This window comes from Charadrius vociferus, unplaced genomic scaffold, assembly GCF_000708025.1.
Source record: "Charadrius vociferus isolate BGI_N301 unplaced genomic scaffold, ASM70802v2 scaffold7, whole genome shotgun sequence".
Taxonomy (NCBI): domain Eukaryota; kingdom Metazoa; phylum Chordata; class Aves; order Charadriiformes; family Charadriidae; genus Charadrius; species Charadrius vociferus.
Window position 1 is genome coordinate 628181 of NW_009649308.1, and position 17393 is coordinate 645573.

At 49.7% G+C, this 17393-nt stretch overlaps 1 protein-coding gene across 1 annotated transcript in view; it reads right to left on the reverse strand.

Annotated features, from left to right (window-relative positions):
- GABRA3 (gamma-aminobutyric acid (GABA) A receptor, alpha 3) overlaps positions 1–17393 on the reverse strand; it is a 59760-nt gene that overhangs the window by 26150 nt on the left and 16217 nt on the right. The window contains exons 3-4 of the mRNA XM_009889249.1: positions 4553–4620; positions 439–659 (exon numbers count right to left, since the gene is read on the reverse strand). Of these exons, the coding sequence (XP_009887551.1) occupies positions 439–659; positions 4553–4620 (289 nt within the window). The remainder of the gene's footprint in view (positions 1–438; positions 660–4552; positions 4621–17393) is intronic.

Genomic DNA, 17393 nt, shown 5'->3' on the forward strand with positions numbered 1-17393 from the left:
TTTTTGATTCCATGAGGTAGGAAGAAAATCCCATTGTTCTCACAAGCCAGCTTGGGCTCATTAGATGTTTCAAACGGCTCTGGTGCAACATACCAAACAAATTTAGATCTGTTCTCAAGCTGCTAGAGAATAACAAATTCTCCCATCCTAATGTTCCCCTACCAATGCTGGAAACCTGACTTCATACCCCATCAGAGGTCAGGAACAAAAATAAGTCGGGTGGCACACCAACTTCACAAACTATAGATCCCAACACTTCTACCTCATCATGTAAATGAAAAACATCACCATGAACGATGAGAAAAAAATCTACCCGTACAAATGCGCTCAACCAGTCGAAGTCTGCCCAAACCCTGCTGTACTGTACCCTGAGGTCCCGTCCTTGCCTGCATGTGTACAGGGACCTGGAAGACCCTGGCCCAGGAGACACAAACTTACCTCATGGTGTATAGGAGGGTGCCATTGTCCACCAGGCGCAGCAGCTTGTTGGGTGTTGTCATGTTATGGGCGACAGATTTCTTCCCATTGTGGAAGAAGGTATCAGGAGTCCAGATCTTACTGGCCAGCAGGTTGTTCAGGGGAAGTATTTTCATGGGACCATCAAACTTCAGTCTTTCATCTCTCCAGGATTGCCGGAAAAAGACATCAATAGTGTATTCCTTTGTGGAGAAAGGAGAGAAAAGTAAGTCTTGCTTTACTCAGATGCTCATTGCAAAAAAGTCGCTTCAAGAAACAGTACATTTCTTCAGTCATTAAGCATATACTGTCTTTTGGCACACCTTGGTTGACATGAAGCATGATGCAACATGAAGCAGGGGTTAACGGCAGTGGAGAAATCTGTGGAGGATAGAGGGCATTTACCATATTTTATATAATGACTTAGATATGATGCCGAAATTTGTGTCTTAGTGTTTCTGACCACTGCAGACAAGCTGCAATACAGCCTACAGTGGCCCGTGGCCAGTCCTGGGGTAGCCCTGCTGCACCAACGCCTTTATCCAGATGGTTCAGGGCAGGGAACCATTGTGTGCAGCTACACGGGAATTAAATAAAAGGAAAAATAAAGTTCCTGGAGATGGAATTTGGCCAGGATACCAGTAATTGTACTCCTGCTCATAAAAAATAAAATAAAATGAGGAAACAATTAAGAAACGTTATTTTGCTCCCTAGGGCACCTCTAGAAAAGCATTGAATCAAGGACCTCACAAATTTGCATTACAAAACCCTGTGAATTTCTTCTCTTTTTCTTCTTTTTCCTATTCCCCACCCCCCCTCCCCCCCCTTTTTTTTTTCTTTTTCTTTTTTCTTGTTGCAGCCAGCATGGAAACCCGTTTCCTAGGCCAAGTTCCAGTTGAGGCAATTAGAAGTCATCTCTGAAACCCTCCAGCCAGGGGCAGCTCCTCACTCCATGGATGCAGCCTCCAAAACCACGTGACCAAGCAGCAAAGGCGCTACAGCTCCATGGCCATGCCAAGGCAAAATTAAAGCAGCCTGCCCGGTGCCTGGCATAAGGGACTGCTGTTCCCTGTGACTTAAGCTACCGCATGTCCTCTGAGGGTCCCTGTCACTTGAATGAAAGTCTTCAGCCTGTCAGCATGAGCTGCACCCCTGCTCACCTCTACGACACACACCTCCTCTTGCTGATGAAGGATCTCGTTAGCTCACGAGGCTTTCAGAGAGAGATGGGGGCTTCAGAAAATCTGTCTGTCCCAGCTGTTCTTCCCCTGCCGTTGCAGATTCATAGTCTTTATTTACGGGTTCCTGCAGGGTGCAGGACCAACTAAACTTATCATTGTGAGTGATTTCTTTCCTGCAGCTCTACTCAGCAGCATTTAAAAGCTGCTGCGCATCAGTTCCTATAGGTCATAGAAATTCCTACAGGTTTTGTGGCAGATGGCAGCTGAATGAAAGCGTCTCAGTAAAGAAATTCATCCCCGCTCCCTGGCCACTCCTGCTCAAATGTGACGTTTCAGGAGCCTGGTTAGGGGAAGGAAAGAGAAGATCCTATGGTTCCTTGTACAAGATATTCTGCCCCTTCACGGAAATGATCTTCACTTTGTGGTTTTAAGCTCAGTAAAGGGATAAAACCAAAGGAATGAACCTATGTGTAATCCCAGGAGATACGTTTGGGAAAAGTCCTGACCAGGAGAAGAGCTATTTTATTCCGAACTCCCTGTTCCTATTAAAAAAAAACCAACAACAAAGAAGCAAAACATTTATAATAACTTCCCAGGCCCTATTTTTCTTCTTTTATACTAAGGAAGCATTCCCAAAGAAAAGAGAAACTATGTTGAGATTTTTCCCCTTTTCTATACTCCTTTCCATGAGAGCATCATTCCCAAGTCACCCTTTCCACAGAGCGCACTTAGTTCTACGTTATGTTCTTCTCTGCCTTATAGAAGTGATCATAAGCATCAAGACTGAGTCTGTCTCCAGAGTCCATCCACCAAAGCATAAAGGTCCCTTGAATTTTTTGTTTGGTTGTTGTTTGTTTTGTTCTTTGTTGTGTTTTTTTTTTTTTAATTTCCCAGGGAGTTAGGTAATGCTGCAAGAACCACTACTGAAGCAGCAGGCGTATGTCAGGCCCTATCAGGCTCTACTTTCCAGACCAAAATGAAAAAGAGATTAGAAGTCCCTTGGAGCATCTCAGGGAAAAAGTCTACACGTCCTCCTCCATGCTTCGTAACCAGCTGCTCTCCTCCGCTCTCCACAGCCGCTTTACCTGCCTCTCCTCCATCATCGTAATTACAGTCTCTGTCTGCATCACGATGCACAGGAGCGGCTTTCCATCGCAGTGAGTAATGGCTGAGGGAGGGACGGGAGCGAGATCACCAGGCAGATGCGAGTGGGGAAGGAGGGACTTCCCCACTCCCAAGACGAAAGGAACCACCGCAGAAGAGCAGGCTCTCCCTACGCTTCCCGAGGAGATGGGTTTTCTCTCTCTCACATTTCTGAGCGCATTTAGCACCAGAACGGCATGCTAAAACACATTCGCTATGCATTTGTAAAATACATGGAACTAAAGCACACGAAGGGGAAATAATTTGTTATTCTTTAAATGTCTTCCTAATTTTAAATTCATTTTGTCAAATCACATTGCAGAGAATACCTTCCTTTTTTCAATACCTCATATTTCTTCTTCACAGTTCATTATACACGCTCCCTTAATCAAATATGCTCCACCTTGGAAGTAATTATCAGATACTCCCCAAGGGCTAAGATTGCTGAATCTATTATAGGTCTCCGCTGCGGTAGGAAAGCGAGCGAGATAGAGAGAGAACTCAGATGAGATTAGTACTCTTGGATACACTGACATGAAGTGAACTTCCAACCCTGGAAGAAGTGGTCTTTCCAAAGCAACATGGGGTTGCGTGATGGGGCTAGCATCTCAACGAAACACAGAGATTTTATTCTCCCCCAACTCCTCCGCTTGCTAGCACACGACTATCAATGGGGCAGCTGAAGAGAGGTTCATGGCCATGTGAGCACAATGAAACCCTCCCAACTCTGGAGGGGCCGCAAGAGCCACAGGACATTGCTCTTGCCTCACCCAACTGGTGAGAGCAATGCCTGCTCCCTCTCCCCAAGTGGGCTCCCTCCAAGGCCAGGACTGCCCACCGCTGGCCCGGGCTGTGCCAGCACCAAGTCACCTCTGGGACTGGATGCGCAGGAGGGTCTCAGTCCTGAATGCGTGACTGTCCTCATGTGGCACCATTGAAATATTGAGCAACCATCAACAGCCAACTCTTCTCTGTGCGCCTGGGCACGTGTGGAATACGAGCTGCAAGAAACACCGTTGAGAAAGCTCACTATTAATTATGCTCCACAGTCCTGTTTTAATTAGAAGACAAACTGTTATGGGAATACAAGCCTAAATTCAGACCTCAAGCCTTTTCATTAATAATTTTCCCTGAACATGTCAAAATATTGCAATCAGTTCACTCGCTCTCTTTTTTCTCTTTTGTCTCCCTTCTGGTTCAAGCACTAAGGACAGTTCGATGGTGAAGTGTTCTCTTCTGGCACTGCCACCAAAACAGGCCAGATTCTGGCATCCTCCCCTCTTCCCAATGAGCACCCTCCTTTCTCCAGGCAGTCAGGTCAAGGAAAGCTGGCTACAGTGAAGGTGTTGGTCAAGGCGTGTAATAGGTGCATCGTGCTATGTACAGGTCTTGGTCCTGTGGGCAGACATCCCCATTTCATTAGGTTGCACTTACAGGAAAAAAAAGACGCTAAAGCCTGCAGCGTGCTTGAGTGGTGCGAAGATATGGAGCCTCCAAGGTTGCATTTGCCTTTATCAATTGGTTTCTAAAAGCCCAAATGCGCCTGAGAAACAGCCCCTGCCCACCACCCGCACTGAGCTCCCCCTGGTCTTCGAGAAGATGATGAGGTACCCTCACGCCTGGGCAGGCAGCTGGGATGCTTGCTCAAGTTCTTGTCATTTAGGAAAATCCTGCTTTTGCCCAGACTGTGCAGGGACAAGGGTGGGACATATCCACTGCGGCTGCAGGAGAAGCCATCCCTCCCCATGAGGTGGACAGCCAGTGGCACCTACCATATCTGTGTCCGAGACAGGGCCGAAACTCGTCACGTAAATGTCTGTCTTGACTTCAGTTACGCTGTCTGGGACAAAACAAAAAAAAAACAAAACAAAAAAAAAGAGCAATTAGAGAACAAAATTTACTTGTGCAGGCAAAGGTTTGGGTTTTGTTATGTGGTGGTTTTTCCTGCCCTCAGCATGCCGGCATCGCGCTCTCTGCTGTGCCCTGAACAATGGCCGATTTTATCACTCGTAATTGGGAAAATTCATCTCTGATGTAGCTCTGCTGCTTTCCACACTTACACCACGGATGAATATGTCCCGCACAGCCAGACAATGCATATCGACAAAATGTATGCGGCTACACAATACATAACGTGGTACAGATCCACGTGTTTTCAATACAGAGGTAAGCCCTGATGCTTTGAAACTCCTCTTAATCTGAAATCCCTTTGTGTCTCCCAGCCTGATAAACAGCCGAGCAATGTTCCACCAGTTTTAGGAAACCCTGGGTTTGTTACAGCTTCAGGCTTATCTGTATGTAAAAAGAATCAATATTCTGATTGCCTTTTACTGCCATCGTGTTTGCTGTTCTCTTAAGTGCCTCGCTCCTGGCGAGTGGCTGCTCTTGCAAAGGTGCTGCTCGCCTGCATCGCACGCTCCCCTGCATCCCAGGCTCTGCCGCCCTCGTGGATGCTGAAGAGCAGCCTCACTGCCCCACAGCAAAACCACAGAGCCCCAGTTACTGCCCCAAGTGCTAAAACCCAGGGGCAATCTTAATCACATGCCTTCAGGTAAAGATAAACCAAAGTGCTTTGCAGAACGCAGGCACCAGCAGGTATTATTCATGCCAAACAGCACAATCAAGTCCCATTCTCGACTTCATTACAATATCGGTGTGTTTGCTAATTGAAATCTCTGCTGCTGTCCCATTTTGCAGGGAAATCAAGGCACAGTGATTTGCCAGATTCATGGTCCTACACTCTGCCCACTGGGCTGTACTGAACAACATGATGGATGAGGTGCCTCGAGTTTAGCACTACGTTACCATAAATCCTCGCCACTTCAGGGGCAGATCATGCCCTTGTGCTCCTTTTGTATGGCATTAGCTGGCCGAGAGCTGCTTTCCCAATGAAAGAAACAATTTAGACCCCCAGAGTTCACGCTTTATGCATAGTACCCCGTTTTGGCCACCGCAGCAGCTTTGCAAGTAGCCTGGATGGCCCATTGCTCAATTCAGTTATGGAAATCCTTCTGTCCCCTGACAGTTATTTTGCAGTACTACGAAGCTTAGCTTTGTGCTTCAAAGTTTTGTATCCAAAAATAAGATAACGCATTCTGGCAGGCTTTTCCCCTTAATGGCTAAAATATACGTATACATGTCTTTAGTTATTATGGTTGGAAAGCTTCTGATGCAGCCTGTGGCTGATATTATTGTGCTATATAAGTAACCCTTGATCTCGTCTTGATGCGATAAAAAGAAGGTTAAAGAGAAATATGTATGCGGTACACTTTCTGAAACACCCAGCAGCCAACAAGACAGGATCCTGAACAAAATGAGTTACTTCTGTAAGACTTAAACACTCGGGGTATTTTCTCTGTCTCCCTCCAAACAAGTCCCCAAATGAGATACACAGCAGAGAACACTCAGTGAAGCGAGGCTCCTTCCGCTAACACATGCAGCGAGAAACGGCTAATTATGTTCTAGAGAAAACACAAACTCTCTCTCCCCTCCCTTCCTTGTCACTCAGTTTGCCCAAGATAAATAATTTACAGCCATGGTCGTCAGATCAGGATCTATGGCCACCTGTGGCCGGTGAAGCCGGTCCTTACGAGGCGCAGAATGAATTGTCCCTCGCACCTGAGGCAGCAGAAGGACAGGGGTCCATGAAAGGACCTGTGCTTTACAATGTGATCCTGGGGATCCAAGCACGAGGGAAGGGACTCCGGAAGTGATGAAGAGGTAAAAAAGCAGAACTAGGTTTGGACACCGTTTCATGCGATCCTGCTATCTTTACACAAGCTTTTATGCCGTTATCATGCTGTAACCTGGCTGTCACAGAGCTCCAGAGACCCCTTCCCGCCCCTTCAGTCTATTGGCAAACCCAATCAAAGAAAATGGCAGTAATAAATGGGTCTGAGGAGGGTCCCCCGTTTCCAGACTGCAGAATTACCTGCCCAGGGCCACGCCACGTGAACCCGCTGAACTCGGTGGGTCCCCTTGGTGCCTGCAAGGCAGAGCCTGGTGCAGGGACAAGCTGGGGGAGGGGAGGGGGGGCTGGCTCAGTCTTTGGCTTATTCACATCCCCCAGCACTTAGAAAAATGGTCTCCCTGCACCTTTCACAGGAAACGCCAGACTGAACTTTCCCTGTTAATATGTGCTCCTAAGGGCAGGATTTGCCTGCGATCCGGAAGGATTTCTGAAATTAAATCACTGCTACGCAAGCAGGGATTTCAGCAGAGCTGGGAAATCCAGAGATAAGTAAAACACCAGCAGAACAGAGCGAGCTCCAGCCTCGGAGATTCGCTTCCTTCATGATCCTACAGCCCAAGAGCATCCGCCCTGCTTGCAGCCCTGCCTGAGCTCGTTTGCTCTGTGATGGTGACGCCTTCTCCTCCAGAGAAATCGGGAGCTACTCACCAGCCTCCCCGCTCCTTACCCGCACACCTACCCACCCCCAGCCTGAACAAGAAGAAACCGCGTCCACTGTTGTAGCAAGAGAAAGCTGAGAGAGGAGCATCTCCTGCCTCCGCTCAGAGACATGGCAGGGAAATCCTTATCTCCTTGTCAATCTGCAGACACGCTCACACTGCAGCTTGGCTGTCTTGCCCACTTCTCACCAAAGATTTAATAATTAAGGAGTGTGCTGTAGAGGGTCAGGCACTTTCCCTAGACCTGTTGCCGAACACTAAATGGCATTTTTCCTTTCCTAGCATCATCCTTCCCTGTGAATCAAAGTTTTTTTACATGCACAAGTGAGTTGTTGAGCCTTCAAGCCTGCAGGGGTGGCAGGAGAGTGCTGCCAGTCCCGTTTTGCAGTTGGGGAAATAAAAATAGAGAGATTTGGTTCAGGTAGGAAGCTGGAGTGGAGCATGAACGAAAGGGCACCCTGCACAAGCACCCTCCGTGCCCCACGCTGTTGCCACCTGGGGACTGGGAAAGGAAAAAAAAAAAAAAAAAACCAAACCAAACAAACAAAAACACCCAGCCTGCAGCAGTCATAAAACCAGAAAAGCAAGAGATTTTCAGGTTCCATGTTTGAACATGTGCAGAATTTAAAGACCCAAGTGGCGTGCCATGTTCCCAAGCCGTTTCTCTGAGGCTGATTCCCTTCTCTGGGGCCCTTTCCCATGTACAGGCTCAGCTTATTCCCAAGCTTCAGCACAACTGTGTTTCTAAAACCACCTGGAGCACGTGTGTGAGCAGGAAGAAGGTGCTGTGGGTCAATCAGAGCTGCCCCTTCTCCCCCACGGTACAAAGCCCTCGCTGCCTGCTCATGATGCCGCCTTACTCCTGCCTGCAGAAATCCCCCACAGCTGGGCAGATCTGCAATGCAAATGTAAAACAAAAGCCGTAACATCCCTTCCCACAGTGTTACCATGGCACTCCCTACACCTGCCCGCTCTTCAACAGCTACCCCTCTCCTTCTCCAAGGACCTGCTACGCCAGACCTGGCTGCTTGCGCAGGCAACGAGCATCCCCGTTAGCGCTGCGTGAAGGGCCGCATCCTGCCGCCCCGAGCCCCACGCCAGCACAGTCACTTGCTTCCCTTGTGCGTGCAGAAGGTGTAAAACCGCAGCGGCTGCTGCTGAGGCGCTTCAGGGTTTCCATTTCACCTTCCCTCCCCTGTCCCCCACTCCGAGTCCCCATGTCCCATTTTCCCAGCCCTGGCTCAAGGCATCCCCCCCCCTTCCCGCAATCTCCCTTTTAAGTGCTCGTGACTCCCTGGGTCTGTGAGGAGATAGCTATTATTTACAAAATGACGGAGTGCTATTTTTACTCGCTTCTTGGAAGCACTAGGAGCAGTAGCAGAGCTGGAATACAAATCACGCTGCCTCGCTGCCTCTCCCCTCGCTGGCTGTAGATTGTAGGGCTGCCTCTACAAGTGATTATGGGAGGCGGGGGGCGCTGGGGGCTGAGGAGGCTCTTATTAAACATCCCGCTGCACTCATCAAGTGTTGTTTATTTAAGAATCTCAGCCGTAATATAATCAACTCGGCCGGTTGTGTTTCAGCTCCTGAGGTTTGCGGATGTGCTGAACGCAGTCACGTTTCCCAGGCGGGGGTTCCCAGAGGCTATGCCGCAAGCTAGCAGAAATGATGTGCCTGGATCCGAGCGTTGGAGGCTCCCAAAAAGATGTGCACGATTAGAACAGCAGCAAAGCCACTGCGGCTTCGTGCAGGGGATTCCTGGCTGCTGCGCTGACGTCAGGGAGGCTGCACAGCCTTATCTCGGAGATAAGCTGGATGAGCGAAGGGATGGGGATATCCTCGAGGCTGTGCTGCTCCGGCAGCGCTGCAGCTCTGCCCCAGGGCTGTGCTGGGACCTAAGGGAGCTCAGAGGTGACAAGCCTGTCTGTACTGGTCTTTCTGTGCGTGATGGCACAGCTGAGACTGGAAAGGAGGACGGTGCTGTTCAGGCTTTTCTGCACCCAGGAGTACAAACACTCAATCTGCTCCAGGCCAGCTCCTGGAGGTAGATGTTTCTGCACTGGGCTCCCTGTGAACTTGTCTGGACTCCAGCCAGCCCAAAATCCCATCTCCAACCATGGTCACAACCTAAAAAGCGCAGTAACAAGCTGATAATGCCCCGTAACACCCTCCGAGACTGCAACCATGTTTAGCCTCAGCTTAAGAGTTTCTCAGCTTGATGAGGTCCCTTTATTCAGTGATCTTCTTCCAAGGACCTGTCCAGGTTCCCCTCAAATACACAAAATCCTTTGGGAAGGACTCCCACCAGCCTGCAGTGAGGGCAGTGGCACTGTGAAGACAGAGGGGATGCTGCAATAGCGCTTTCCCACATCACGTAACCCAAAGAGAGCACGCTCGACAGGACAGTGCCTTTACAGCTAATCCAGCATCCCCAGGAAGGGAAACACAAGAAGGTCCTTTGTACTAACTTCCATCTCACGCCTTCTCCCAAATTGTTGCTGTGCTAATTAATAAGCAGCAGAAGGTGATTTTTGCAGCTGCACACAGAAGATTTTTGGGTGTTTCATTCTTCGTTTTCTCAGCTTCTCACTGGGGGGATTTAATTTTTCTTCCAATTTTAGCCTCTGGAACAAAAGAGGCTTCCATGGCCTTTGGTACAAGACCCGTCAGCCTGCCGGAGCTGAGCCACACCACAACCCAGGGCAGCGCTTGCCTTCGGAGGAGGCACGCTGCAGTCCCCAGCCAGAAACCCCACCCTCGGGTCCCTCCTGTCACCCTGACAGCTTCGGTCCCACCACACCAGAGCTGCTGCCTTTGCCAATTCCTACCTTGTTTTTTCAGATGGGCTTCTAACTTGTGGTGCTGCCTTGTTTTGGGAAGTAGGAGCTGAGTTGTGTCTCCTTTCAGTAAGAGAGGCACTGAAGAAGGAAGGGCACATCTCTGGGTGGTGTGGCACAGAGTCCCCTCTCTGTGACTTTGCCCTCGGGACTGCCATGCCAGTACTGGGAGAGCACAGGGAGGCACGAGCAGAGGGGCAGCTGCCCAAGGGGAGAGGGTAACCTTGCTTCTCCCCACAACCTCCCTTGCAAGAGTTGCAGAAATGGAGACGTGACATCTTGCACATCACCAGCCACACACAAGAAACCCCCGATGTAGCCTTCGGTGCTGCTCTCCTGCTACGGGGCCAGCAAGACCCTCCCACATACATTAGAGATGCTTTTCTTGCATTTTTTGCTAGGGAGCACAGAAGGAAATATTTCGGTGACCATCACTGCAGTGCTGTTAATGCCTCCTGGGCTTGTCCAGCCCAGCCAGGGGATAACGCTGACTCCAAGGACATAGACTGACAGATCTCCTGCCACCCAAAGGCCGCAAAGCAGCATGAGCTATTGATAACATCAGGACCACAAACATCCTGACTGCACCAGGGATGCTTTCACACCAAGTACCCCAGGAGCAGAGACTGTGCATGAGTCAGGAGGGGAAGGCTGGGGAAGAGAGACAGCAAAAAAATGAGAAGGCACTGGCGTTTCCTCCAGCATCTGTGGAAGGGAGAGCAGAGCTGGAGCACAGAGAGATCTGGGCAGCTCTCAGCACCACCCCTTCTCTCACTTCAATTGGTTTTGACTCGGGGATCTTAGACAACACAGAGAGAGGTCACAGTCAACCTCTTCAAACTCCCAGTCCCAAAGTCAAAATACATATTTTCAGATGTTCCTTGGCTGTTTCAGTCCCTCAGCATCCTTGAATACAAAATTACTTCTTCAGAAGCAAAAGCCAAGTCTCATATTGCAGACATTCACCCAGGTTTGACAAGTTCAGCTCGGGCATCTTTCCCAAAAGCGAACAGCGGCGTGCACAGAAGAAGAATAACCCAGAACATACATAGGGTGTCTTAGTCCTGTCAGCAGCCTTCCTTACACAGGAATAAATTGTAACAGCCGCCATATATAGAATTGAAACAGTGGAAATCAGTAAAAAGCAAAGGCTTTTGGTAGCACACGACACAGCCTACAGAAGTCAATGCTGAACGGCAGCGATCACGGCCAAGAGTGTCACCAGGAGGGCTGGCAGCTGGCCCAACCCTTCACAGGCCAGACAGAGCAAACAGCAGCATCAGGTTTAATTCCCCGAACTACCTAGAACACCAACACATCTCCAGGAAAACTCACTTGGGCAGAAGCATCAAGACACGACAGAGACCCTGTTAGCCCCATTTTGTCTATGGGGGAGGGTAATCCCATAGGTACGTCAGCCACCCTGGACCTGACAACCTCTGATAGCATCTGCCTCTCTTTAGTGAATGTAGGGATGAGGATGACCAGAGCCCCATGGATGAAGGCTGGCCTTAGCCTCATGCTCCCACCTGGGACAACATGGTTAAAGATGATGGGATGCTCATTCACTGAAGAATGGGGTCAGCCAAGGACTGAGCACTGGGAAGTTTCTGCAGAATAAACCACACAGCAAGGAAAGAAACAACATAAATGTCTGAAACAAATGTCTTATCTCAGTAAAAGCCTGCCTTTTGCAGGCCAAAAAGACCTTTGGATCAGATCTGGATCTAGCTCTGCCTACGTGCCATGAACTATTTGACTAATGCAGTTTTGCTTGGCTATTTGCTTGCTTACAGAAGTGGTCGCCGTGTCTCAATCGTAAAGCTGAAATAACTCTGTCTGTGTAACAGATCTGACCCCCTCGGTTACAGTCCCAGTGACTTCTGCAGAGTTATGATCAAAAAGGCATCACGTTTATACAGGAAACAAGGCTTTCTGCTGCTCTCCACGAAAGCATCTAGCCTGTCCCTCCCATCCCCGGGGTGCCGAGGCATCTTTTCACAGGGGTTGGCTTATCAGTCACCGCTGCTGCTTGAATGCCCTGGGACTGCCTGCATTTACTGTACAGCCAGTTCCCAAGAAGCTGCTCTGTGAGCCGCGGTGATGAATCACTATCTTCTCTCTGGTGTGATGGCACATCAGTGTCTACAATTGCATGTCCTCCAGCCGGACTAGAGAGAAGTCGTCAAATCTGTAAACACAGATATGCATGTGGTATCACTTCCAGCTGTGCTCTCTCTCTCCTTTCTCCCCCCAACTTGGATATTTCAGCATAGGGGGAACAAGAAGTTCAAAAGAATTTCAGGGGCTCTCTCAAGAGACAGCCAACAACAAAACCACTCACACAGGATGCCAGAGATCAGCATGGTCTACAATTACATGTGCTTAATTTTTCAGCCCAGATGAAGTGAGATGGTGCCTGTCAAATCCCTCAAAGAGACAGCCTGCTGCCCTGGCTCTCTCTCTTAGCAGGGCCAGGGGAGAGCTGATGCAATGAAGAGATTTATTCCCTGTCTCACACAGCGTGCCGCATATGCGGCTTTCTAACACGGCTGCATCCAGTGTCCTCTGCAAGAACAAGATGCAGGACCACAAAGTGACCCAGTTACCACTTGAGCGTGGCTTGTCTAGGATTTATGGCGCAGCGTAATGCCTAGATGGATATCTAATTCCCGGGTGATCCCTGGGGCACAAGCTCCTTACGGTTACATCGGGAAGATCAGCTCAGTTCTTGGAAGAGAAATCCCCAAGCAGTCTCCAAATGCACCATACGTGGGCTTGTGGCTCAGGCCTAAGCTCTCTCCATGCCGACACAACATGTCGGCTACGGAGTTCGGCTCAAGGCGTTAACTACTGCTGAAAGCAGAGGAGTCAGGCGCACCTCGTTCCTCCTTGCTTCCAAGTGAGCGGGGAGCCAGCGTCCCAGCACCGCGCTGAAAGGCACACAGGGCATCTGCTTATCTCCTTCGGGTGAGAAACTGCACTCCCTCCCTCGCGCTTCCACGTGAACAACAGCACAGGGTAGCCCAGTTTTGTGGTCTGAACTCCCTGCGCTGCCCCTTTGTCTCAACACGTAATGGATAAGGGGGCTCCAGGCATACCTGGCACTGTGGGTAAGTCCACGTGTTGCTGTAGAAGGTGCTATAGGGATTTCACACCCTCCCCCGCTGGAGAAAGGTGCTTTCTCACATTTACCAGGAGTGGGGGATGCAGGTTAGAGCTCTATCCAGCAGAGCAGCCTAGGAGAGATGCTGCTCTACCAGCAGCAGAGCCAACAAAGCCCACTTTCCTGAAGATCAGCTTCTCTTGCCTGTTTTTCTGATGCCTAACACCAGTTGATCCCATCCAGTAACCTCCCTCTATTTTAGGTCGTTTTTCACTCAGCTGCATAATTCTGCAAATCTTGCAGGGACTTAAAATCTCTGAGAAATCTACCTTTCTGTCAGGCTTTGTTCAGATCAGCCAACAGGCTCAAAAGCTTTTAGAAGACAAAAGGCAAAGAAAGATGCGATAAGCCTCACCCCATTAGGAGCCCAGGCAAAAAACTACCGCAGGACTCAACAGAACTATGCATTTGGCTCATGCAGTTTAATTTAGCTTTCCCTCATTGCCCTTTGCAGGCATGCACATGTGTGCATTCTTATTACTGCATTAAGTGACATAAAATACACATCCAGTGGTTAGACTCAGGACTCGGTGCAAGTTACTGGTAAACATAAAACCCAGGCTGAATAGAAGAGAGAGTCGGAAACAGCAACTGCTGGAGGATGTGCAGTCATGGAGGCTTTACACACACCCCTCATTCTCACACATACAGACTACAAACAGAGACTACAAATTAGTTGAGCTATTTTTGCTACAGACAGAAGAGACGGAACGAACAAAGCTACTGTAGTTACTATTTTAAGGACTTAGGACACCCTCAGATGCTATGAAGACAGAGGAGGAATATGTATGTATGAGCATACTTTTAGAGGTTTTGCAGTGCTTTGAGACCCTGTGGTAATGGAAGAAAGATGCTACATAAACATGTTTGTTATATACTATAAATACAATGAGAAAATGTGTGAATACAAATTAGCATGCATAATTTAACACATTCCGTATTGAAGCCTGTCCTCGATGGCTAAGCCAGCGGCGCTCGGGGAAGGGAATCCCTGACGGTCCCAGTGGACAGGGGCAGAGCGTTCAGACGCTGTGCTGCCGCCCGGTACACGCAGCTGTGGCCCTAATGAAACCAAAGCCAGGAGAATCCTGCTGCCCACAGCCCTGCAGGCTGCCTGCACGGCTGGACGCACTGGAGGGAGCAACGAGATGAGGGCAAAAACGCCAGACTGGAACTTCAGTATTAGGCAAACCTCTCCATGTTACCTGCAAAACACCTGTGCTGCGTTTTGGGCCTGTCTTCCTGACCTCATCTTCAGTTAATTTCCCTCTTTATGTGTCAACACCAATGTTCTTGTTGACCACATCAAGGGATCTTGGTGAACAGCACCCTCGGGGAAAGACTGCAGAGGGTCCCGTGCCCGAAGTTGCACATACCGGGGAGAGAGAAGGCACCGGAACAAAGCATCCACCGAGCCGCTGCCGTTGCTGTACCCCTTCACACGTGTCTAACTCAGCTGGGAGAGTCAGCCATTACACCCGGCTTATCCAGAACCTGCATGGACACGGTGCACCTCTGAACCTTCTCCATCAGGGAGCGTGCAGGCCAGCCCTGGCAGGTTTCCTTTTCTCCTAAAAACACTGAAACCTTTAGTTAAGTCATTCTCAGCAAGTCTTTCTTTAACAGAAATCATCACCTCCCAACAGGCCACTCACACGCTTGAAGAGGAGCTACAAAAACTTCAGATCAGTGTCAGTAAAATCCTTAGCTTTTTAAAGCAATTACCGAGTTCTGTAATTCATCAGAGCTCAAGGCAGATCCCCGGGAAAAAAAAGATAAGCACAAGGGTGCAATACAAAACTGTATTTCTAACCTGATAATCATTGATACATAGAAGACAACTGGAAAGAGTGGGAAGCCAGAAAGCAAGCAGGGAAATGGGAAGAAAAACCAAATGAGAGAGACACTGTTTTGCATTAATTTTATGTCATTGCAGAGGGAGAAAGAATAAACAAGATGTCTCAATCAAGCGTGCGGGGTTTGCAGGCTGAGCTCCAACCTCACCACTGGTGCTAATCTGCACTATGGCAAGGAGCACGCAATGCGGCTCTGCTGTGCCTCAGTTTCCCCATCTGCCTTCTCGCCCCAGCGCTGCCTCCCTGTGCCTCTGGCTCTATCTTCTTCCAGGCTGCTCTGCAGGCTGAGGATTGCCAGACCTCATGATGGACTGTAGTGTGTGCAAAAAAAGAAAAAAAAAAAAAAAAGAAAAAGAAAGTGGCTCCGGGGGCTTGGTGTATAGCTGAGAGGAAGAGTCCATTTAATTCTCAAGCCTGTCCCCTGAGGCCAACGCCAGGTACTGAGACAGAGATACAAGAAAACCATAGCAGGGCGCAACACAGCAATTTGCACTCTGGTTCCCTTATCTCCTGGCTGGCATTTCCTTCAGCAGAAGAACTTAATCAGCTCCTGCGATGGTGTGCCTCCAGTGACACTTCTGGCATCCTTCCCCACTACCCCCGGGGGCAACGCAGACAAACGCTTTCCCTTCCCTACGAACCCCAACCCCGTCTTTGCCTGTGTGACTGCTGAGCCGTGCGCGGGGTCTCCCCGGAGCTGTCGCTGCCCCGTCACGCGCGGGTCACTAGGCTGCGTGCTCGCTGCTCATTTAGTTCGCAGCAACGCCAATACATCGTACACATGCATTTATTTAATTCACATTGCCTTGCGCTGCTCAATGTAGCATTTCCTCTGATGCCGGAGCCCTGTCGCGCAGCACGGCAAGCTCGCCTCTCCGCCCGGGCTCACCTAGCTCCCCCCATCACCTCTGTGCACGCCGCTGCCAACCCACCAAGAAATGCATCGGACAGCCTAGACTGCGAGTCCCCCCCTCTGCCACGCAGAAATAACTCCTCCTGTGTTTGCAAGGATGAGCAGAGAGCATCCGAAGTGCAAGATGAATCGCCGGATGCGCGCCGTGCCCCTCCATCGCATCCCCTCTCGCCCAGCTTCCCCTCGCCTCCCATGAGGGTCCTTGGCGGGCAAACGCGGCTGGCAAACCCCGGGAGCTGCGGGGGGATCCACACACGGCGAGGCAGGTTTGTTTGTGCACTCGGGCTGTGGTTTTATCCCCAAGTGAGCAAAACCCTTTTAGAGAAGATTCCATTATGGCTCTAAATCTTCCCCTCCCCAGCACTGCTCAGACACCAGCATTGTCTGTCCCATGGACAGGAAGGCTTTTTATCACAGTTACTCACAAAAATTCAGCAACAAATACCGAATTTTCAGTTCTGCCCACTACACAAATCACAATATGCTGCATAATACTCTGCTACTCCCATCAGAGACAAGCAGAGGGCAGATGCCTCCAGATGTAATTTTTAATTTCCTTTGCCGGGGATAATGTTTTCTTGTTTTAGCGACGTGCGTTCAAAGCGTTCCAGTTCCCATGGCAACTCTCTGCTTCCACTGGAGATGCCATTTTTCATGCCATCCCTTCAGAATTAGACATCTCCTAGCAGAAGTTTTGAAGAAATGTCTCTCTTAAATATATCTTTATTAGAGACAGTGCCTGCAAGTGTGCTTTATTGACACGTTTCTTAGGCGACTCACAGCCTACAGAGGAGAAAGCTGTCTCCAGAAATATGCTGGCTGCCAATATGCCTTTTCTCAGCTTCTGTTTTCAACCAGAACTCTCCCCTCTTTTTCTGCCACATACATATTAGCCAGCACCCGCTCACTTTTTTTTTTTTTTTTAAATTTTATTCCTTTCTGTTCCCACCACTCTCCCCTATGCCCAGTCTCAGCCCAGCTCCCCGGTACTGCAAGCGCAGCAGGGGAACCAATTCAGCACACGCTGAAAGTATCTGCGCTGCCCGGGGACCCCCTCTTCTCCTGCAGGCGGAGAGCCATCACGGGCCTCATCGTACAATTGCATGCAGAGAAAAACTCAAAGTACTGCAAAACAGGGACCACCCCAAGAGCCTCCCAGGCTCGGAGGGCAGCCACCAGGAGCATCTGCAGCATCTCTGCCCCCCGGCTGCTCTCTCTGTGCCATCTGGCCATAGCCCGCTGGGCACCACGAGCCCTTCGGGAAGGGATGAGCACATCAGAGCACTGATTCCGCTTCCCAGCGCAGGAGCCTGCGTGTGGGGCTCCCACACTGGCTGGGGGAAGGAATCGTGCCCCAGGTCTTGATTATCTGGTGCCACTTGGGGGCCCCTCTTGCAGCGGTTCTCAGCGCTGTGGTACCTCTCTGGGCTC